Source organism: Lycium barbarum, chromosome 12 (genome assembly GCF_019175385.1).
Source record: "Lycium barbarum isolate Lr01 chromosome 12, ASM1917538v2, whole genome shotgun sequence".
In the NCBI taxonomy this organism is placed as follows: domain Eukaryota; kingdom Viridiplantae; phylum Streptophyta; class Magnoliopsida; order Solanales; family Solanaceae; genus Lycium; species Lycium barbarum.
The window spans coordinates 86,068,881-86,092,837 of record NC_083348.1 but is presented as its reverse complement, the minus strand read 5'-3'; the positions used below and the strand labels follow the sequence as shown (position 1 = coordinate 86,092,837).

Below are 23,957 nucleotides of genomic sequence, written 5' to 3'. Positions count from 1 at the left end.
TCCTTGTAATCGAGACCCTAGCCTTGGGGATAATGATAGAAAAACATCTGAAGTTTGGGATCTTTACACAAAGTTTTATTAATCAAATGGGAGAATTGAGGGCAAAATGCAATTATTTCCCCGAAGTTTGGGATTATTACACAAAGTTTTTTTATTTCATATATTTTAATTTTAATTTTAGGTAGTCTTTATGTTTAATTAATATGTATGTTTGTAAACAACAACTAAAAGCTCCTATGCTCTACTTTATTTCCAGGTATGTGTATTAAGATGACAAAAATGGTGCAGCCACTACTAAGTTAGTTTTTAGCTCTATATGTAATAGTTTAGCAACTTTGGGTAACTTGAGTACTACACTATCACTAATAGTGAAAATGTTTCTATGATGTATGTTTCACCTTAAACTATAAATAAAAGTTATCATTTGAATCAAAAGAAAGACATGTCTTTTTCAACTTTTTAATGTTTTATTGATAAGTCTCATGGCTACTAGTCATAAACCGAAAAATCAAACCAAACCGACAATAACCAAACCGGTGGTTATTATTTTATTTGGTTTGGTTATGGTTTTAGACTTTTAAAAACCGAATAAATTGATTTGGTTATGGTTTTAATCAATAACCGACCCAAACCGAACCATGAACACCCCTAATGCTAACGATGTTCATGGTTCAATTTAGTTCGAATTTTATCAAAAAGAAAATCAAATTAACTATTTTCGATTTTTCTCTTCAATTTTTTGTCACGCATAAAATACAAAGTTAATCTACTAGAGTTGTGAATAAACTTTTATATAAGTCAAATAGTCAATACATAGTTACAAAAATTGACGACCATTGAAATGTATCGCCTGTTTGGCTAAACTTATTTTTTCTTATAAGTGCTTATTTTTAAAACTAGTTATCTAAGGCCCGTGCTAAGCTCGAGCCCAAACTCAAAATACAAAAATAGTCACATTTCAATTAAAAAAGTATAATTTATTACATATTGTTACATATTTTCTTACTGCATAATTAACAATTCGTTGGCACGTTAAATATGTATTGTTGATAAATATTTATTGTTATTAATGTTCTTTAGTCAGTTGATTAGATAATTTTTAAACAAAAAATTAATTATGAGGAAGGAAGTTTAGCAGAAAAATCATCAAATACCAAAGGGACACAAGCAACTCGAAATTCTGTAAAGTAACATAATTTAAAGGGAAAAGGGTCAAAAATGTCCCTTTAATTTGGGAAAATATATAAAAATATCCTCCATTATAAATTTGGGTTAAAAAATATCCCTCCGGTCATTAAAGTTTCCAAATATATCCTATCATAACGGAAATCCCCCAAAATAACCCGATTCCATTTATAGACCCACTTCATTTAAACACGACTCAACTAAATAAAAAACCCATATGCAACTAACTTGTTCCCGACTCCTACATCTGGAGCCACTAGGCACATGAGCGGGTAACCCATATGGATTTTTATTTAGTTGAGTTAGGTTTAAATGAAACGGGTTTAAAAATGAAATCGGTTTATTTGGGGGGATTTCCGTTAAGACAGAGGTATATTTGAAAACTTTAATGACGGGAGTGGTATTTTTGACCAAATTTATAATGAAGGATATTTTTAACCCTTTTCCCAAAGTAGAGAGATATTTTTGACCCTTTTCCCTAATTTAAATTATGTAAAAGAATCCAACTCGGTGAAAATCATAAATTTAAATTATTGACATTTTTATGAGTTTGTGAGCATACAAATTTTGTATTTATAGATAGAAATAGACTTTTTTCTTATATAGATTATTAAGTTTTAATTTCACTCATAATATTCATGTAACAAGAGTTTATACTAGTTAAATGTCATGATTTAAGCTTAGTTTTAGACGAAATAAAGAGAAAAAATTAAATTCATTAAATGAACGTCAAGAATCAATTTAGTTCTTCATATATAGTTTGTGCTTAAAACTATTTCTTCTAAGTTAATATTACAATTTATAATACTTTTTGAATTTTTAATATCTAAATTTAATTTAAATATTAAGTTCATCCAATTTAATTTACCTTCATAATTTAGCTAAATACTCTGGCGAAATAAAAAGTGTCACATAAACTAAAACTAGTTTACAATTACTAAGAGCATGAAGAAAGAAATTAGACATCATATTAACTTAATATACTAGGTGACTCTCACCACATTTGAATTCTTGAAAACTATGAAAATTATGAAATCATTATTAGTGGCATGAAGTAAATTATTTTGATACATTCAAAAAAAAAAAAAAAAAGAAAGAAAGAAAAAAAGAGAAAGAGATTGTAATATACCACTAGTAAGTAATAAGTTGCAATAGGATAGAGTAAATGATTTTCTAAAATTAATTACTTTAACTTTTTTTCGTTCAAAAACATTCTGCTTTTGTTTATTTGATTAATTAGTAAGATCTAATAAATGCCCATAATTATCTAAATTTTACTACATAATATGTATGGTAACAAATAATGTAAAGAGTAATTTAATAATCCTTTATGTGCATATAATATGTTTTTTTTAGTTTGTGCTAGAAAGTAAGAAGTGTTTTACTAAATTACCTTAGTTAAATAGTACCAATTTAATATGATTTTTTGGTTATGTAAAAATTCACTTATCTAAATAAAAGGAAATTTAGTTTAAAAAAAAACTATCAATATCTTCTCAATTTATATAAAAAATTATTTGAATTAAATATAAAAGTTAAAATACCATATAATATGCGAAGGAAGTAAATAACGAAAAAAAATTCACAAAAAGTTATTACAATTCAATATACACCAATTACATAGGCCCACATAAAAATTTATTTAAGATAAATAATGAGTCCAAAAAATAAGATTAGGCAAAAGACAAAACAAAGTCAAGCACCATAAGATTAAAATTTTTGTGAGGACTACAAAAGCACCTCATTCCCTCTTATATATAGTAGTAAAGTGAGGTGTTTGACCAAACTTTTGAGTGAAAATAAGTGCTTCTAGTAGTAGAAATTACTTTTCATAAGCTTTAAAAAATAGCTTATGCTCGAAAACACTTTTTTGAAAAGCACTTGTAGCAAAAATACACTTAGAAGTACTTTTTAAACAAACATTAATTGCTGGTAAAAAGTTTTTTTAAATTAACTAGACAAACACAAACTGTTTTTGCTAATAATACCTTTTTTGATTTTTTTTTTTTAAATACTTTTTCAAAATAAACTGATTTTAAAGATTTGGCCAAAGAGATTAGTATTCTTAGTGAGAAAATTTGCCATTTACTAAAAATTATAAAATAAGGAAGGTGACGTAATAACTTAAATTACGAAGGTGGTTAATGTGATCGAGACAAACTTAGGGGAGATTTCTGAAATTATCAAACATTTTTTTTTTTTTTGTTTTTTTTTTTTAAGGAATATGTCTAACCATGGTTAACCCCAAAATACCATTGAAGCTCAGCTCGGGCTTCAGATTTGAATAGTGATTGAGAAGCTTCTCTTTTTGGGGTACCCATCAAATTTCAGAGCTCAAATTTTCTCATATTCAAGGTACTTATTCATTCCAAGAAAATTTCAGATGTCAATCTTTTTTTTTTTTTTTACCTAGACTATTGCTTTAAGAAATAAAAAGAACCATAAAATTTCTTGTAATTGGAGTTTATGGTTATTGAAAAATTCAATCTTTATCAGTCATAACATATGGTAAAGATGATTCAGTAGAAATTACACTCTCACTCTGTGATGCATAAGAAGATGGTTATAGGAATAAGAAAGCGTTTGTTGTGAATCTTCTTGCAAATAGTGCAGTTATTATTTGGAGAATGGTGTATGAAAAGTTGATGATGATAATATAGAGTGAATGTATGACTTGTGTTCTCTGTTCAGTATTCCTTAGATCTCCATGAAACTCTTCTGCCGCTGATATGTGTGTTAGTAAAAGAAATAAATAAAAAACAAAAAAGGAGCTGCATCTCGTGATATTTTTATGCTGGTGTATAATTTTTTACTGAAAATTGTTTATATGTAGGTTTTGGCTGCGGTTCCTCCTTAATTTGTTTTCCTACTATTATTATCTGTTTATCAATCCAGTTTGTCCTTCTTCTCTGCTTGTTCTCATTAACTTATTTGCCTCTTTCTGGTGTTTAGATCAATGAGAAATACTTCTATTTTATCTGGAAATAAAAATAGGAAGTTTGGTTAAAAGAAAGAGGAAGAGTTGTTCCAGAGTCGAATCTGACTTATTGATGATGAATTTAAGACTGGGAATTGGAAAGTGAAATAGTTTCGTCATGCTTTTCGTGTCGATTCTGCCCAACCATAACATTTAGATAATTTACTTCAGCCTGATACCTATGTCTAACAGTCTGAGGGCCTGAGTTGCGGGACAGTGGGTTCATCATTCTGTTGTTTCACTGATTTTTTACTTCACACCCCTTATTTGAGGCTCAAGAATTTAAAAAATTAGTTTTGGAGATATAAGCTGAATGTAGCCTTGTGTATAAACTCTCATCTGTGACATAATCATATTTGTTTCAGTTCGCTTTAGCTTGTTATCAAGACTCTAATGGCCAAGAGAGTGGCCTTTGTTGAATATGACAATTCCCAAGCAACACTTATCCAGTTTGAAATAAGTCACTTTTCTTCAACTTTAAGCCTTACTCTCATTTTTCTGTTCACATGCGTTCAAGTTTAATAGGTTAGATCAGCTTGAATGTGGATTTGTTATAGGCTTATAGATTTAGATTTTTGAGTTGTATTAGAGTATCAAATTGCTGGACTTTTGATTTTCGTCCTTTGATTTCTGCACTCTCCGTTTAGTCATTTGTTGGTCATACATACACAGCTACCCCTTAATTATATTTATCATACAGTTGCAAAACCGTGCTGCACTTGCATCTTCTATTTATCATTATCTTTCTCCAGCGTTTGAGCTGTCATTAGGGATTCATTCAAGGAATAAGCAGTATAATATCGACTTGCAGTATATCGACAGAAGATAAGAAAAGAGGCTGACAGCATCCAGACCCATGATGAAACTCTTTGATTCTCATTGTCACCTTCAAGATCCAAGGATCATTAATATGGTCCCAAAAATTATAAGGACCACAACTGAAACAGGAGTTGTCCATTTTGCTGTCAATGGCGTGTCGGAGAAAGATTGGCATTTGGTCAAAGAAATGAGTGAAAGCTACCCTTGTATTGTTCCAAACTTTGGGCTCCATCCCTGGTTTATTACTGAGAGGACTCCTAATTGGCTGAAAACTTTGAGAGGATATTTGGAGGCTACTCCTGCTGCTGCAGTCGGAGAGATTGGTATAGATAAAGGTTCATTTGGAAAGAAGATTGACTTTGCTGATCAGGTGGATGTCTGTCGACAGCAGCTTCAACTTGCCAATGAGTTGGAAAGACCAGCATCCATACATTGTGTTCGTGCTTTCGGGGATCTTCTTGAATTATTAAAATCTGTGGGGCCAGTTCCTGCCGGTTTTATCCTGCACTCGTACCTTGGCTCTGCCGAAATGGTTCCTGAATTTGCAAAGCTTGGTGCTTACTTCTCCTTTTCTGGGTTTCTTATGTCCATGAAGGAAAGCAAAGCGAAGAAAATGTTAAAGTCAGTTCCTAAGGACAGGATCTTGTTGGAGACAGATGCACCAGATGCTTTGCCAAAATTGAGCGATCCAGATTCTCTGTATTTGATTGAGAGGGAAGCTTCATTATCTGATGAAAGTTCAAGTGGAGGAGGAACTAATGATGGAAATCCGTCTGATAATTCACCCCAGGAGGACAAAGGCAATGAACGACAGGCACAAACAATCCATAACCATCCTGCAAACATTCACCATGTACTCTCTTATGTTGCGTCTTTAGTTGAGCTGACAAAAGAAGAACTTGCTGAGATAAGCTTCGCAAATGCATCCCGGCTCTTTTCTTATGAAGGTTCAAAAGTACAGCAACAGGTAAATTTAACTCTTTTAAGACGTGCAGTTGACACTGCTACATGCAGTTTCCCGTTTCCTTTTGTGGAATTGGTTCATGGTATATTTTCCTAACCACATCTCTTCTTCTGTAACAGGTATAAAGTGCAAATTGGAGCTGTGTCACTGAAGACAGCTCAAAGCATTCTTAGGCTTTTCATAATGTGACTGGGCAAATATATCTCTTTTGTGTTCAACTATTGTATCAAAGCTTGTGGTTGCATTAGTACATCAAATTCTTCGGTGATTATCTTTAAAATATACTTTAAAAGTTGTGTAACTACTAAGAATTTCTTGAACTTCCAACCCAATAACTATTAGTAAGGCTAAAATTGGTACACCACAACAATAACAACAACAACAACATACCCCGTGAAATCTTGCAAAGTGAGATATAGGGAGGTTATAGTGTATCTTGCAAGGTGAAACCGTTGTTTCCGATAGACCCTTGGCATAAGGACTAGGGTAAAACAAGTATGACATTGGCTTTCCAAACCGGACAAAGAGACATCTATATTTAATACATATAACAAGTAAAAATGATCGGAGGGAGTACAAAATAAATAAATCAATAGCTGCAAAGGAGATTTAATATTTAAATTTTCAGAAATATAAAAGTTATTTATATGCAGTATTTAAAAATTTATAATCATGGCAAAAATGGCACCTTAATGATGTGCTTAATTGAAATTTCCACACCCAAATTCTCTGTTGTTAATGAGCAGGGATAGGGAAAAATCAGCTCCTCTGTCGTCCAACATATTATAAAAACCTCAACATTCCTATAGTATATCTTTTCGTTCGTAACATATTTACGATTTCACAAAACCTAGATCTTTTCACATGGATCTCATACAATCCTACGATGATGACGAAATCCCCAAATCTCCAAACCCTAATTCCGACCAAAACCCTTCACCTGATTCTTCCCCAGTCCGCATCCTTCCTTCTAAATCCGCCGCCCCTAAAGTCGACGACACCATGTTAGCCCTAACAGTTGCCGGCGGCGCTGCCAGAGCTCAATCCAAACCCCTTGACCCGACCCAACACCTCGTCGGATTCAACCCGACTTACGAACAACTATGGGCCCCAATTATCGGTCCAGCTCACCCCTATGCTAAAGACGGGTTAGCCCAAGGGCTCCGAAATCATAAATTAGGGTTTGTTGAAAACGCGTCAATTGAACCGTTTGTGTTTGATGAGCAGTATAATACTTTTCAGAAATATGGGTATGCTGTTGATCCTTCTGAGAATAGTTATATTGGTGATTTGGAGAAAATGAAGGAATGTGATGCGATTTCGGTGTATAATGTAGCACAACGTGAACAGAAGAAGAGGAAATTAGAGAAAAAGAAGGAAAAAATGGAGGAGGAAGGTGATGAGGTGGATGTGGATGTATCGGAAGTTGAGAATCCGTCGACTGATACGTGGTTAATGAGGAATAGGAAGAGTCCATGGGCTGGAAAGAAAGAAGGGTTACAAGTTGAATTAACTGAGGAACAGAAAAAGTATGCTGAAGAGTATGCTAAGAAGAAGAGTGAAGAAAGAGGCGGCGATAGAGAAAAGGCGGAACCTTTACTTGAAAAGAGTACATTTCATGGTAAAGAGGAAAAAGATTATCAGGGTAGGTCGTGGATTGCGCCACCTAAGGATGCAAAGGCTGCTAATGATCATTGTTATATACCGAAAAGATTGGTTCATACTTGGAGTGGACATACGAAAGGGGTTTCAGCTATTAGATTTTTCCCTAAGCATGGTCATTTGATTTTGTCAGCTGGGATGGATACAAAGGTGAAGATTTGGGATGTTTACAATTCCGGTAAGTGTATGAGGACTTACATGGGACATTCGAAAGCAGTGAGGGATATTTGGTTTAGTAATGATGGGTCGAAGTTTTTGACAGCTTCGTATGATAAGTACATTAAGTATTGGGATACAGAAACAGGACAAGTGATCCAAACGTTCACGACGGGTAAGATACCCTATGTGGTGAGGCTTAACCCTGACGAGGATAAGCAGAATGTACTTTTGGCTGGTATGAGTGACAAGAAGATTGTGCAGTGGGATATAAACAGTGGACAGATTACACAAGAGTATGATCAACATCTGGGGGCAGTTAATACAATTACCTTTGTGGATAATAATAGGAGGTTTGTGACCTCTAGTGATGATAAATCACTTCGTGTTTGGGAATATGGTATTCCGGTTGTTATTAAGTATATAAGTGAACCCCATATGCATTCCATGCCGTCTATTTCGCCCCATCCAAATGGGAATTGGATTGCAGCACAAAGTTTGGATAATCAGATTCTTATTTATAGTACGCGAGAGAGATTTCAGCTGAATAAAAAGAAAAGATTTGCTGGACACATTGTCGCTGGTTATGCTTGCCAGGTCAATTTTTCACCTGATGGACGGTTTGTCTTGTCAGGAGATGGTGAAGGCAGATGCTGGTTTTGGGATTGGAAATCGTGTAAGGTCTTCAGAACTCTCAAATGTCATGAAGGGGTCTGTATTGGTGCAGAGTGGCATCCTCTGGAACAAAGTAAAGTTGCTACTTGTGGTTGGGATGGTTTGATCAAGTACTGGTAAGCTTTATGATCCTTGCCTTAATTATTATGTTTATGTAGATTGATCTTTTATTGCTTTTTCCTGCAGTAGATTTTAGTTGTAAAAGTAGTTGTGACATGGATAATTAAAAATGCTCTCCTTATACAACAACAACAACAACAACATACCCACGGTAATCCCACAAGTGGGGTCTGGGGAGGGTAGTGTGTTGATTAGAATTGTGACTAAATTTGTCACTCCCACCTTGATCCACGGATGAAGTACTCTGATCACCCTCATAAATAAAGCCATCTCAAATACAGAGCTCTAAAGTAAACTATAATATAGAAAATGTTATGAATGAATAGGTTACTGATTTTAGAACAACAAATTATAAATTTCAGTATAAAATAATCCCGATTTTAAAAAACTTGAAACTGTGTTGCATTTTTAGAAATTTAATATTTTAAATTGATTAACGAGGTCTGTGCTTAAAAGTTGCAGCAGCTTAGTGGAAAATAGCTCCTGTACAATGTTTCTGTAATCACTACGTGTAATTCAAGGAGCTAACAAAATCCTTAAATTGATCAATACTAATTACTGTTTCAACTCTACAGCAACAAAAAAGACTCTCGAGACATCTTAGCCTTAGCACATAGATGGGAGTAGTGATTCTCTCAGATCATCTGAGATTTCTCTCCTCCCAAATACAGCAGAAGCTGCAGGCCGTAACCATTTGCCATATCATCTTCACTGAATTGCCAACTCTCCAGAGCCCCCATATAGCCTTAGCACATATATGGGAGTAGTGATTCTCTCAGAGCATCTGAGATTTCTCTCCTTCCAAATACACCAAAAGATGCAGGCCGGAACCATTTGCCATATCATCTTGACTGAATTGCCAACTCTCCAGAGCCCCCAGCTAGCACAAGGGTCCTTAACAGTGTAGGGCATTACCCAACTAACCCTAAAAGATTCAAAAACACACTCCAAATGTCTGTCTATCTGACAGTGAAGTAGAATTGTAGTCTGGAATATGTTGAAATATCTTCCTTAACAGGCTATCTTTGTTGAAATTTGTTAATTAGTTTTTGTGCATTGCATGTATCTTTTTTTTTTTTTTTTTTTGGAAACTGGTAACTGTATTATTTCATTAGAGCAAAACAGTACATGGGTTGTACTGAAACCATATTTACATAAAAACTCCATCACTCTACTGTCCTGTTCCTATATTGAATCTAAAACATCAATGATGGAAACAGTCACCTGATTACACCAAAAGCATAAGATCAAAATACAATTCAGCTTGATCTTTTGCATACTATTTTCTACATTCTCAACATCTGGAATTCCCCTCCTTCCAAATAGTCCATTAAATACATGCTGGGATAATTCTCCATCTACCTTTGTTCTTTGCCTGCAAACCTGCTTCCTCCCAACTCTGAAGTGCTTCTGTATCATTCCAGGCATAGTCCATGAAATGCCTTGGCTGTCCTGTAATCTTGCAGTGTAGAAATAGATGGTTAACTGTTTCTGCATCTTCACCACAAAAGAAACATCTGGAACATAAAGGCAACCCTCTTCTCAGCAAATTGTCTTGTGTCAGTACTGCTTCCTTAGCCAGCAACCATACAAAGCAAGCAACTCAGTGGTGGTTTTTTGTTTTCCAGATATGTAGCTGTAGATTGGACTGTTTCATTCTTCTGTAGGCTGAACTCACCTTTAAAGAGCCCCTCCTACTATTCTGCCACCATAACACATCTCGACCTGTTTCCAATTAATGTTTTTGAGACCTTTTGTCAGTTTCTACAAGTGTCTCCTCTTGTCAATCCCTTGAGAGATGGTACATTTCAGCTTACTAGCAACCAGAGAGGGTTAAACCACTTCCACTCCTGCTGTTTTGCTGTCATTACTGTATATATCTGTTATTGGGATGAATGCTATTTGGGGGGGGGGGGGGGGGGGGGTTAGAGGTAGATCAGTGGATACATCTCTCATCCAGAATATCAATTAGATCTATTGTCCTCTCTTGCTCTGGAGGATAACCATATTTTCTATTCACTTCTCTTATCGTGTTGTGCTCTTGTTTGTACATGTTTATATTTTCAGGCGGATTCACTATTATTATTATTATTATTATTATTCCTGGTGTTTAACCGACATGCTAACCTCATCTCTGGTTTGCAGGGACTAGTTTTTGAGCAGCCATATCTGTCTTTGCATGTATGCGAGGGCAACTTGTTCAACATCGGTTTGCTTAGAGGAATCAAGACTTAAATCGTCTGGGACATGTTGGCTAGAGGAATCAAGAAGCTATGTATGCATTTGTTGGTCAACACGCGTCTTTAGCTCTGTAAAACAGGTTGTCTTCTCAGATGGTTTTTCTTTGGTTGAGGTCGTACCAATAGTTACTAACGGAGGGACATGTCACTTTCAATCAAGCTATGATATTCCAGTAGACTAGTTAGTTGGAAAATCAGTTCTTGCATTTTCCCCTGTCAGTGTCATGCAAGAATGAACTTTATGTTGTATATTGTTTTCTTTATTTTAACCTCTTTTTTCCACCAAATGGATTGGGTTTGAGGATATAGAGGTTGCAGTTCTTGTTTCACCTCTTTTTTGATGAAATGGTAAACAGACACCCGGTGTTCTATATTTCACATCAGTTCCCGTCGACCTGGTCTTATACTCTCAGATTCTGCGATGTACTTTAGCTGTGCATTTTGTTTTCTTTTTTGTTCTTTGTTGAATTTAAGCCTTTGGAGCTTTTAGCTGCAATTTCCGGGTGAACTTATAACTGGGATTTCCTTTCTCATTTCTTTGGTTGATGATAATTGCTCAACTTCATAGAGGGTAACACATTTGAGAATGCTCTCAGGCATGTCCCGCGATGTAACTGGTGAAAGACTTTTCCAACAGCCAAATACAGTTCCAGCGAAGAAATAAACTGGAGAAGCTGCGTTTTCATCAATTACTCCCTAGTTATTGTATAAAAACTTAGTTTTAATATTTCTTCCCCGTTCCCCTGTCTTCTAGCAATGGGGAAAACAACAATCACACAATATTACTAAATAAGTTACGAGGAACTGAGTCTGGTTCGAGTGGATTAAGAGAAGCAGAAACTCCACGCGGAATGTTAATTTTATCCCTGAAGTGACGCAGTAGATAGTAATGTACTAAATATGGCATCGAAGTCCGTGGGGGAAGCAATTGAAAGATAGAGGATCAAAAGATAATTTTACAGAGAGTCCGGAGTCAAAATGACTTATTTTTGCAGCCATTAGATCAAAATAAGCTGCCTTTTTTTTTTATACCACAATGGGTATTTCGTTGGATAGTTCATAGCCGGATTTTTTTGTTGCATTTCGCTACACTTGTAGCGAAATGCAACAATTTTTTTTTTTTTTTTGCATTTCGTGAGTTAATCAACGAAATGCAACAATTTTTTTTTTTTTTTTTTTGCATTTCGTGAATAAAAAAACGAAATAAGAAATTATATTTATATATATATATATATATATATTTTGCATTTCGTGTATTAAAAAACGAAATAGGATAAAAAAAAAATTAATTTCGTTCATATAAAAACGAAATTGGAAAATATATATATATATATATTTTGCATTTCGTTGGTATATCTATGAAATAGTAAAAAAAAAAATTTGTATTTCGTTTATTAAAAAACGAAATATGAAAATAATTTTTTTTGTATTTTTGTATTTCGTTTATATAAAAAAATAGGAAAATAATTTTATTTTCATTTCGTTTATATAAAAACGAAATAGGAATACATATATATATATATATTTCATATACCAATGAAATAGGATAAATATATATATATATTTTTTTGTATTTCATTTATATAAAAACGAAATAGGAAAATAATTTTTTTTTTTCGTTTATATACCAACAAAATATATATTCATATAAAAAAATAATATTTTCCAATTTCGTTTTTATATAAATGAAATACAAAAATAAAAATAATAAATATATATATATATATATATTTATCCTATTTCATTTAGGGCTGTGCATATTAACGGTTAAACCAATAACCCGAACTAATTATTGGGTTATTGGGTTAATGAATTACTGATTCGGGTATCGGGTGGTGCCCTGTGGTTATTGGCTTATTGGGTCGGGTCACGGTTTGGCCATTTTTGTTAACGGGTGAACCGATAACCCGATAACTATTATTTTTTTTTTGGAAACCACTAAGTAAACCTTAGTGGAGGATATTTTATTAATAGTAGTACACTAGTATAGAATAAACAAGACAATAGAAAACATGAATGGTCTGCAAAAGCAAACAGCATAAAGCAAAAGGAACAGCCCTAAAAAAAAAACCAGTCCCGACAAAATTCAACCTAGCCTCAATTCTTAGGGTTTCAATCAACAACTGAGCTCATCGCCTAAAGGAGATCTCCAATTGTGAAAATGCCTTCTCATAAGACATTTATGATAAAGAAGAAATTAGCGAAGAAGCAAAGGCAAAACAGGCCAATTCTTACTGGATCCAGATCTGTTTCTTTCAGGTAAAAGTCTTTTGCAACTTATTTCCCTAATTTGAGCTTGATGTTGAAGTGATAAATCGGGAAACCACTGTATTACGCTTCAATTTGGACTGATTGTGTCTTGAGTTATTTGAATCAAACGTACTTGTCCATCTAAAGCCCATTATAGAACACTCTCCATGAAGACTTGAAAATGTAAACTTACTAAACTATTTTTTACTTCTTCTACATTGCTTTTAATTCTCACTCTTGTTTATGTGTTTTTGTATTTCTCTATTTTGGGGTGTTTGTTGGGGTTGGGAAATTAGGGAAATCACTTCCTAGCAAAAAAAGTTCTTCGTTGTTGAAATATTTTTTGCTCAGTTTTGAAGATGGGTTCCTTGTTCTTGAAATCTTAACGGTTAACCCGATAACCGAACCGATAACAAACAACAACCGATTAACCGATAACCCATTAACCGATATCTTAACGGTTCTTTAATGGTTTAACATGTCTACAAACCGATAACCGATAGGTTGAACCGATAACTTTGAAACCCGAACCGAACCGACCGATATGCAGCCCTAATTTCATTGGTATATGCATTCCTATTTCGTTTTTATATATAAAATTATTTTCCTATTTTTTTATATAAACAAAATACAAAAATACAAAAAAAATTATTTTCATATTTCGTTTTTAGATGAACGAAATAAAAAAAATTCTTATTTCGTTTTTTAATAAACAAAAAAACAAATAGTTGTAAAGTCAAGACATAACTTTATTTTGAATATAAATATAATTCTAAAAAATATAGGGAGAAAAACTAGTTGTAAAGTCGCCAAACTTTAGATGGTCATAACTTTGCGCTCGGACGTCCGTTTTACGAGTTTTTTTTTTTGAACTTGCGTCGCATAGATCTCGATTTTTTTATTTTTTTTGTATTTCATTTATAAAAAAACGAAATTGGAAAATATTATTTTTTTATATGAATATATATTTTGTTGGTATATAAACGAAAAAAAATAATTATTTTCCTATTTCGTAGATATACCAACGAAATGCAAAATATATATATATATATATATATATTTTCCAATTTCGTTTTTATATGAACGAAATTAATTTTTTTTTATCCTATTTCGTTTTTTAATACACGAAATGCAAAATATATATATATATATATATATATATATATATATATATATATATATATAATTTCTTATTTCGTTTTTTTATTCACGAAATGCAAAAAAAAAAAAAAAAACATATTTCGTTTATTAATTCACGAAATGCAAAAAAAAAAAAAAAAAATTGTTGCATTTCGTTGATTAACTCACGAAATGCAAATATATATATATATATATATATTTGTTGCATTTCGCTACAAGTGTAGCGAAATGCAACAAAAAAAATCCGGCTATGAACAGTGCCTTGTGTGGGTATTTCGTTGGACCCATTGTGGTATAAAAAAAAAAGGCAGCCTATTTTGATCTAATGACTGCAAAAATAAACCATTTTGGCTCCGGACTCATTTTCAGACATCTTCTATATGCAATAGATATGAGAGATACCATCAAGTGATCAAGTTCAAGACGCCCTGGGGCTCCAGGAGATACAAGGAGTCGCTCTTAAATTTTACATGATGGTAAACATAGTGATGACATGGTTGGAATGAGAAAGCGAGTTTTAGGAAACAAAGTTGAAATAATCATGAAAGTACGTAACGTGGGACTATACGACCCATCAAAGGGGAGTATAGATAGTGGCATGAGTTCGCACAAGCGGTGTAAAGCATATTTGTCGCAAGTCGTCTTGTAACAAGGTTTAAGTCAGGCTTAGATATGAAGAGAGAATTCTAGTTGCACTTAGAGGCGAACCTAGGATTTAAAGAGGATGGATTCACCATTATTCATAAGATAAGATATAAAATTTGTAGTGACATCAACTTGGCGAGCTAAACGTTAAAGGCTACTTAGAAATTATAAAAAAAAAAAAAAAAAAAAAAGACGCAAAAGTGCATTTAGTCGGGTTCGATCCCGCAACCTTAAGGGATTAAGGCTAGCACAGTGCTCTACTCAATCTTGTTTGATCATGTGTTCCTTCAGTTAATATTAAATATAATTTAACGATGATATACATAATATATCGAGTTTAATCGGGTGGCCATGGGTTCACTTGACCCATTTTTTATACATAAATTCGCCCCTGGTTGCACTATAGTTGTTGGGATGAAGGGAGTAATTCTGTTGCACAATATGATAATCCTTGTGTAATATGTTGTAGTAGAAAACATATACTTCCCAAAGTGGTAACTTGTATACAATAGTTTTATTATCAATCTTTTCTTCAATTTTCCTCATATAGATCTTCAGCAGGTAACTCTTCTATCTTTTTTGGAAGTTAAATACTTTAATAGCAAAAGCAAATGTGAAGGCAAAAACAACAGCATATGCAACAATCACAACTGCAACAATCATGCTGGTACCCGAAGTAACGACTCAAGAATTGTTCCACTATATTTCATAATCACTAATTTTGTCTTGGAGGTCTCCAAATTGTGATGCAAACAAACCATACAATGTCCAGGCAATAGGACAAGCCCAATAATACCATCTCCACCATATGGGCATACGCTGTTTTTTTAATGAAGAAAAACAACAAACACATGTCAATTTCGATCTCTAAATTGATTTTCATATAACAAAAAATCAAAGTATTTCAAGAACTTACAGGTCGTGGAACAATGAATCCTGAGAAAAGATTCCACAAGGCATAGAAGAAAAGAGACGCAATATGCGCAATATTTTGATTTGGGGTAACGACAATGGTCATCATACCATAGAAGGTGAAGTATAACAGAGTGAAATACATGATGAACAAGTACCAAAGGAACTTGGTTACTATCCATTCAAATCCAATCATAACATAGACAATGACACCATAGAATACAACTTGCACAAAGATATAGGGCATTTCAATGAAAACCTGCAAGATAAGGAAAAAAAAGCTATAAGTAATTTAGACTTTTTAAACCAGAAATTGGCTTATAAGAAGTTAAATTCTCTGCTCACTTGTCCAAAGGCATAGGGGATGGTAGAATACATTCCAGCAGCTCTTTCTCTGTAAAATATTGTATGCTCAACGGCTACTACAACAGGCATCACTGATGATGCATGTTGAAGACCAAGGAAGATAACAGGAGCATACATTGATCCCATAGCATTAAATAGATCTTGGTTTTTACTCCTGTAACAAAAAATAAAAAGCTTTTAGCATTAAGACCTAAAGTCTTTTCTAGGTTAAATGAGTACTTGTTTCGTCATATGTTTGGACTTTACACTTTAGCACCAAGATCCCAGCACATTGTCCCCATGGCCAAGGCGATGAAGATTGTAAAGAGAAATCTGACTGCAGTATAAGCAGGATTACGCCAGTATGACCAGTGTTGCTTCCAAAGGCAAGCCATACATTGGGTCCAAAATGGTTGTGAGTATTGATTAGCGAAATGCAGGTCTTTTGTTCCAGGGCGAGGGATGCTGAGTTCACTAATCAATGCTTTATTCCTCCTGTAAAGGTCTGATTTCTTGAATAAATCAGCAAAATCAACTTCCAACATCATTTTCTGAGTTGAGTTCGTGACTTCTAACATCCAAGTTGCTGGATTGTAGCCATCTTGTATTTTACTTACCCCAGACATTGACTGAATACAAGAAAAATTAGTTTAGTATTTGATCGAAAAAAGGAAAGCTTTTTTTCACTTAGACAACTTACCTCAAAGTATTTGATCAAATGGCAAGAATGGTGACCCAATGGACCAATATGTATCTCTTGTCCACCTTGTTTCATTAGAAATAGCTGCAAAGTGTGGTGTTTCAATGTAAAATGAGAAAGAAAGATACATTTATTACCTTGATTATGTTAAAAAAAGGTGCTAAATTCACCTCATCAAAGGTTTCAAAAATGTTGATACTGGGCTGGTGGATGGTACAAACAACGGTTCTTCCCGTATCAACGGTGTTCCTAATAGTTCTTATCACAATTGCAGCAGCCCTCGCATCCAGCCCTGAAGTTGGTTCATCCATGAAAATGATAGAGGGGTTTGCCACTAGTTCCACTGCAATGGTCAACCTTTTCCGTTGCTCAGTTGAGAGACAGTTCACTCTTGGCAAACCAACTAAGGATGAACTTAAAGGTGTAAGCTCCACAAGTTTCATAACTTCCTCAACAAACATCTGCACAAGGATAATAATATAGGAAATGTAATATGATTGAGGTTAACTGATTTTTAAGCGAGAGATTCATGTTATGGAAAGAAAATATTCAAAAAGAGCCAACCTTTCTGGTATTTTCATCAACATCATGAGATAAACAGAGCCAATCTGAGTATACTAATGACTCATAAACTGTAACATAAGGTGAATGGATATCATTCTGCTCACAGTATCCGGATATACGTGCAAATGTTTTTTGCTTCTTCGGATAGCCAGAGATCTTGATACTACCCTCAATATATCCTCCTGTTTTTCTTCCGGCCAATACATCCATCAATGTTGTTTTTCCAGCCCCACTAACTCCCATCAAAGCTGTCAAAACACCGGGCCTGAACGCTCCACTTACACCCTTCAAAAGTACCAACCTATCTTCAGTGGCACCCTGATATTTCATTTCCTGCAAGTATTATTGGAAAATTCAGTAAAATAAATGTTGAAATGGGGGATTAGCATCACTAATTTGTGATCCATAATAATTCCTAGCTAGTTACCTGAGGCATATCAACAGAGTATGTAACTTCATCGAAGGTGATGGAATGCGGTTCAAATGGAAGAACCATACCCTTTTTCTTATTCTGGCCCTCACTATTGGACACTTCTTTCTCAATGCTCGTTGTTTTTGCATCTTCACTGCCTTCTGATAGCATAGCTTGTGGCTTACCAAATGCTGTAGATATTCAACTAAACATTCAATATTTTTGCCTTTTAGGTAAAAATTAAATGGAGAAACTCAAGAGGTACCCACGATTAAGATAAGCGAGTGCAAGACTGTAGCAGATGTTAAAGACGATTGTGAATCCATTAAGTGCACCGATACCTATCCAATACCAGTATGCATTTAGGAAGAACCCTCGAGATCTTACAACTACAGCTCCAAGTGGCTCAGTTCTATTTGGTGCAATCTGTTCCCACCTTTTCCCATCAAATTCATTCGCTAGAATCGAATTCATCGAATACATCAAAGGTGAAGACCAATAACCCCATATCCACCATTTCTTCACATCATCTACAACATTAGCAGTGGACTTGAACACTAGCCGGTTAAAGCAAGACATATGCTTCTACAAACATATAAATCACAAAATCTACCTCGTGAAAGAACGAATCCACTCAATACAAATTGTGAAAGCAGAGCAAACATTCCAAATGTATTAGCAACTCCCATGGTCCTTCCAGCTGCCCCAATGAAGCAGAACAATCCTGATGCCATCAGGTTTACTAATATGAGTAGCAAGAAATGTTTGAACAATCTGCAAAACTAGACCCCTGTTTAGTAATCACGGGAAAATATAAATTGTTGAAGGTAACCTAATCTTTATTCTACATCATCGTTTTCTCCCCTTACCTTACAAGGTTGGGATCAAATCCAATGACATAATAAGTGAGGAACACCCATAGACCAACTTCAACAAATGTTACGGGGATTTTGAGTATCCATGAGGCCATTACATAAGCCTATGTAGGGAAAAATAGAAAGTCCCTTTGCTTGTAGAAGACAGGAAGTTTATTAATTGTCAAGGCAATCTCAGACATTCTATTTAACATCATCCTTGTGACCACAAAAAAGAGGGCACTGACATATATTCCTCCATCATTCATAGTATCATGGGGCATCTTAATTCGGAAAAAGAGGGTCATTGTTATGAGTGCCATAATTGAAAGCTGAAAACAAATCGAAACAAAGAGGCATTAGTACTTGCAAGTAAATATGATGAGACAGACCTTCAAAATCAATAAAATTTAATAGACTAAGTTGTTACCTGAGTGAACTTGAAGATGTAAACAAATGAGTTCCTCTTCATTAGTAAGAGTTCTCTTTCTGTGCAGACCTTTAAGAGTTTTTTCTTCCTTATACCATACTTTTGAGTTGACAAAGCAGCGGGATGACTTTTGGTCTTGTCATATGAATCTGCAAGCTCATCCCTAAGTTTCCTCCCAACATGGAATGATTGATATGCCTCAGCAAATTCTTTTGATGTGATAAACCCTGTAAGTCTCATCCATCCTCACCCAATATTGTTGTTGATCCTTCATTGATGTCACCTGCAAGGAATTTAATTTTTCACTATCAGAGGAGCAAATAGATCAATGCTTCTCATCCATATTAGTTTGTAGTTTATTGTAAGACATACTTCTTGCAAGAAGTTGGCCACGCCTTTTCTATCTGGGCATTTGAAACCCATGGACTCGAAGAAGCCAAGGACATCCTCTCGAGGGCCCTGATAGACAATTTTGCCATCTGATAACAGAATAATGGCATCAAAGAAGTTGTAGGTCTCGGGTGCTGGTTGCAAGAGAGATATCACAGCAGTTCCATTGAAGATTTGCACAGATTGCCTTAGAGAGTTCACAATGGAATAAGTGGTGGAACTATCCAACCCAGTTGAGATTTCATCCATGAAAAGTGCCTTTGAAGGTCTAAGGAGCATTTCACCTGTTGTCACACGCTTCTTTTGTCCTCCTGAAATACCCCTTATCATCTCATCTCCAACTATAGTGTCTGCACAACTATCCAGCCCCAAAAGCTGCACACGGAATACACATAATTATCAAATTTCTTCTGCCTTTTCATTGTCAGGTAGAGAAATTGTTGGACATAACTTTTGTTACCTTAAGAACATAATCTGTAACAAAATTAGCTTTTTGTCCCTCTGCTGCTGCCGCCTACGTTGTCACAAAATAATTAAGGTTTGCCTTTGCCTTCCAAAAACTTGCTTCAAATTGCATATATGTATACCAGCTGATTTGTGGTACCATTTCTACTATGCTACATTTGGTACTAGCCTTACCTTCATGAAGATATCAATATCAGGATCTGGCTTGATTTTAGCTGCTTTCTCTTTTCTTGACAATTCAACCAACATATCTGCAAAAAAATTCCAACAACCATCAATCGATATATCTATGTTAGTATCAAAATTTGAAAAAAGAAAAAAGAAATGCTAACCATAACGAGAGCCAACTCCCTGGTATCTGGCAGAGAATTCCAAGGTCTCTCTTACAGTCATTTCTCCAATGTGTACATCATACTGGCTAATATAAGCAGCAGTTCTTTGTGGCACAAATTCATTCATTTCATGTCCATTATAGGTCACTTTCCCAGTACCCTGATTTCCACAAAAAGCAACCAAAAAAGAAAAAGTGTGTCCCGTTTGGAGTTTAAGTTCTATGCACTGACAGTCTATGATAAGCATATCTTAATTGGTAGACCGTTAAAAATGATAACTAATCTTTGCACTGTTAGTATATGTAAGTTAAATCCTTTTAATACATAGAGCTAATGGTCTTACCTTAAGGCCAGAATCAAGCATTCCAGCCAAAGGTAATAATAGAGTAGTTTTGCCAGAACCTGGAGGTCCTAAAATCAAAGTCATTCTGGAAGGCTTAATGATACCACTCACATCATTAAGAATAGTGAGTTTCTTCTTTCGGTTCGGTAGGATATGGAGAGAGTTCAACATTGTCTATGAACGCAAAAGAAAAAAAAAATATAGTTACAAACACCCTTTTTGTTAATAGAGAATCAAGATTTTCTTTTAGATGTTTACCTCAAGAAAATTAGTCATGAAGTTGGTAAATGTAGGCAAAGCTCTGCTTCCTATATATGCATCTGCTCAATATTTAGATGCTCATATCTTACTTCTATTGATGGCAAATCTATCCCAACTCTATAAAAATAAAAAAGAAATGTCAAACCACTTAAATTAGGGGGGAAAACAACCAAGTCAGTATAACGACTACTACATTTCAATTCTAAGCAAGTCGGATTGACTATATGAATCCTCATTATCCGTGCCACTCCATTTAAGCTCGTCTCGGTTAAATACTATAAAAATTAGTTTCTCTAACACTAGAAGTTCTCTAGAGTTTCTAATAGCATATACATTTGTATCAAGTTCTAAAGACTCCTAACAAACACTGAACCTAAAGTAAACATCCTAACATTACAAGACTTTAATCACAATTAATCAGTATCGCCTATATAGATTTGTTTTTCGTCTACGGATAACGACACACATACAGAGAGACAAAAAGATTCATTCACTTACCTATGAATTCTTTGCCTGAGTTTCAACAAGAACTTCTCATTATCCTCATCTGCAACATTCACAAGCCTCTCAAGCAAATTCTTTCTTTCTTGAAAACCAAGATCATGTATATCAACTTCAACAGTTGCACCTTGTGATCCAACCAAGAGACCTTTTCTTAAACGATCGAACGTTGGGAGTTTTTCAAGAGCTGCCCATTTAAGAGCCTCTTCATCATCTTCATCTCTTGACGAACGACTAAAAATCTCCACAGCATTGTTTCTCCATATAGAGTTAGTACTATTCATACTTAACCTTGAACTCCCTTTCATAATATTTTCTCTCAAACTACTCCCTCTTAAATTTGCTGGCTCCATTTTGAACCAACAAATCTTACATGAAAGATAAGAGTGTTACTGAATTTAAAAGCAAAGGGATTATTATATAGCAGCAAGTATGAAGGCGGGCTGTAAATAGGAGTAGATGGTTCAAGAACAATTTCTTTTTCCAAAAATGTTTGAATAGACAGATTAATGAGTTAATGGTAAAAAACACAACTGAACTATCACTTTTTCGTGAGTTTCCTATCTGAACTATCAGGTGTGCGAGTTTTCTACCTGAACTATCACTAACTATGTATCAAAAAACACGTCAACTATTAATTGTTCATGCTATACGTCATAAGGAATGTGCAGAATGTGCATATAGCTAGGGGTGTTCATGGTTCGGTTTCGGTTTTCCCTAGAAAGAAATCAAACCAATTAAGTCGTTGCTTCAAATATTGATGAAACCAAAGCAAATCAATTAAGTCGATTTTCATCGAATCGGTTTTGTCAGTTTTGTTTTTTTTAATATGACATATACCCAAGCACATATTCCGAAAACTATATTAATTCCAACATAACACTACTTCTCACAGATGGTCACTCAATTAATAGTTATTATATCAGAAAGTCATCCTTCTTCTTGATTCCAATTCTTTTAATCAAATAAAGTGACTTTCTCAAATAATAACTATTAATTGAGTGACTATTTGATAAATCAACTCAACACTACTGTAACGCTTGGAAAGTTTTTTACGCAACATATTATGTACTCGCTCAAGTGCTGGACCAGAAAAGTGTGGTCCTTGAGCACTGTAGGGACGGCGACACGTGGCAAAAACATCAGGCGGTAAAAAATGAAATAATAGGATGTCGGGGAGACAAAAATCATTATTTCTCACAACCTTTTTAGAGCTTTTGAGGAGAAAATAAGCTAGGGTTCTACACTCCTCCTCAAGGTAAGATTCTTACCAAGAATTCATTTTACATTTTTTAACACCTTCTAGTTCCTAAAACCTAGGTTTCCACCCAAGAATCAAAGAGTACTTCAAGACCCAAAATCTAAGGTTTGTGGAGACGTTTTTCAAGATGAGTTCGTTACTTCCTACTACTAAAGTTAGCAATTTTATGACGTATAACGATGTTTCAATTGTTAGATTGATGGAGTTTCTGAGTGCAAGTGGCTAAATGAGACCTCAATTGAGGAATTTGATTTAGTAAGTAGTTGGGTAGGGTCGCGAGTTCGCTACACCTCGTTTGGATGGTTGTTACATATGTTTTTATAATGTATTAATTACCACTTAGTATTGTACTACAGTATATTATTTTAATGAAGATAATGTTCGGATAGATTGTATCGTTTTCGTTGTTACAAAATGATACACATAAGTAATTTGAACGATAAACCTACAAGAAAAGAAGATAAGAGTAGAGTTATTATAAAAAAAAGTAGGGTAAAAGATAAAATAGGATTATTGGATAATACGCTAATACGCTAATACAAAATGAGAAGAAAAAATAAGGTAACTACGCGATCACACCAAATCGATCGTTACATAAAATGTGTCTTTTCACCATTACGTAACGATATGATACAATAAAATTTAAGTAACAATCTAAACAAGATATTTAAAGTAACAACACAATACAATACAATAAAATAGGTAACCACCATCCAAACAAGAGAACCTTGACAGTTGATGTTAGGTAAGTTGAGGTTGCTTCCCTAAATCAGGGTTTGATAAGCAATTGTCTGATTTTTCTTGAGAGTAAATCTTTAGTCTATTTGTTTGAAAAGTATGAATTCATCCAATTAATTCACGATACAAATGAATTACTTAATTTTCTTTACTGCATTTCATAATAAATGTTTAGTCCTGAAAAGTCTTGTTCCTCCATTTTGGGGGCTGGTCAACGAGATTCGCTGGGCATCCTTGGGTTGTACTTGGCGTTTGGGCTTGCTACGTCGTGCCATTGGTGTTGAGGACATAGGTGACGAGGCTTGTGGCTAGAGGCAGGCTGTCTAATTTTGTATGGTGGATAAGTAAAAAATGAAAATTTATTTTTAGTATAGTAGACAAGTAAAAGTGAAAATTTGTTTTTAATATAGTAGACAAGTAAAGGTGAACGGAGTGAGTATTATATACTAGGGTGGATCATCCAAAGTAATTACATTATCACTATCATTGATAAGTGTTCATACTATTGTTTCCAAAGGAAGCCAAAATATTACATATAGAAAGTGAAAGTTGCTTAGTGGTTGTTTAGCCATCCTTGTCTGCTTGGATCTTTTCTGCTACAAATTTCGGTGGAGAT

At 34.4% G+C, this 23,957-nt stretch overlaps 2 protein-coding genes and 1 pseudogene across 6 annotated transcripts; 2 read left to right on the top strand and 1 right to left on the bottom strand.

Moving 5' to 3' along the window:
- Positions 1-3,381: 3,381 nt before the first annotated feature.
- Positions 3,382-6,216, top strand: LOC132623631 (uncharacterized). Of its 4 annotated transcripts, none has more exons than XM_060338414.1 (3): positions 3,382-3,540; positions 4,974-5,948; positions 6,065-6,216. In XM_060338414.1, the coding sequence occupies exons 2-3, from the start codon at positions 5,019-5,021 to the stop codon at positions 6,068-6,070; spliced, it is 936 nt and encodes a 311-aa protein (XP_060194397.1). In that variant the 5' UTR covers positions 3,382-3,540; positions 4,974-5,018; the 3' UTR covers positions 6,071-6,216. The 4 variants fall into 4 exon arrangements, with proteins under 4 accessions (XP_060194397.1, XP_060194398.1, XP_060194399.1 ...); XM_060338415.1 differs by having other exon boundaries at positions 3,384-3,540; positions 4,915-5,948; XM_060338416.1 differs by having other exon boundaries at positions 3,394-3,540; positions 4,863-5,948.
- A 411-nt stretch (positions 6,217-6,627) lies between these two features.
- Positions 6,628-11,176, top strand: LOC132623630 (uncharacterized). Of its 2 annotated transcripts, XM_060338412.1 has the most exons (2): positions 6,631-8,554; positions 10,704-11,176. In XM_060338412.1, the coding sequence occupies exons 1-2, from the start codon at positions 6,810-6,812 to the stop codon at positions 10,708-10,710; spliced, it is 1,752 nt and encodes a 583-aa protein (XP_060194395.1). In that variant the 5' UTR covers positions 6,631-6,809; the 3' UTR covers positions 10,711-11,176. The 2 variants fall into 2 exon arrangements, with proteins under 2 accessions (XP_060194396.1, XP_060194395.1); XM_060338413.1 differs by lacking the exon at positions 10,704-11,176 and having other exon boundaries at positions 6,628-8,558.
- A 3,681-nt stretch (positions 11,177-14,857) lies between these two features.
- Positions 14,858-21,734, bottom strand: LOC132623951 (pleiotropic drug resistance protein 1-like; annotated as a pseudogene).
- Positions 21,735-23,957: the final 2,223 nt, after the last annotated feature.

Excerpts from the sequence above, each read along its gene's own strand:
- LOC132623630 (XM_060338412.1), top strand. The coding sequence starts at position 6,810 with ATGGATCTCATACAATCCTACGATGATGACGAAATCCCCAAATCTCCA.
- LOC132623631 (XM_060338414.1), top strand. The coding sequence starts at position 5,019 with ATGATGAAACTCTTTGATTCTCATTGTCACCTTCAAGATCCAAGGATC.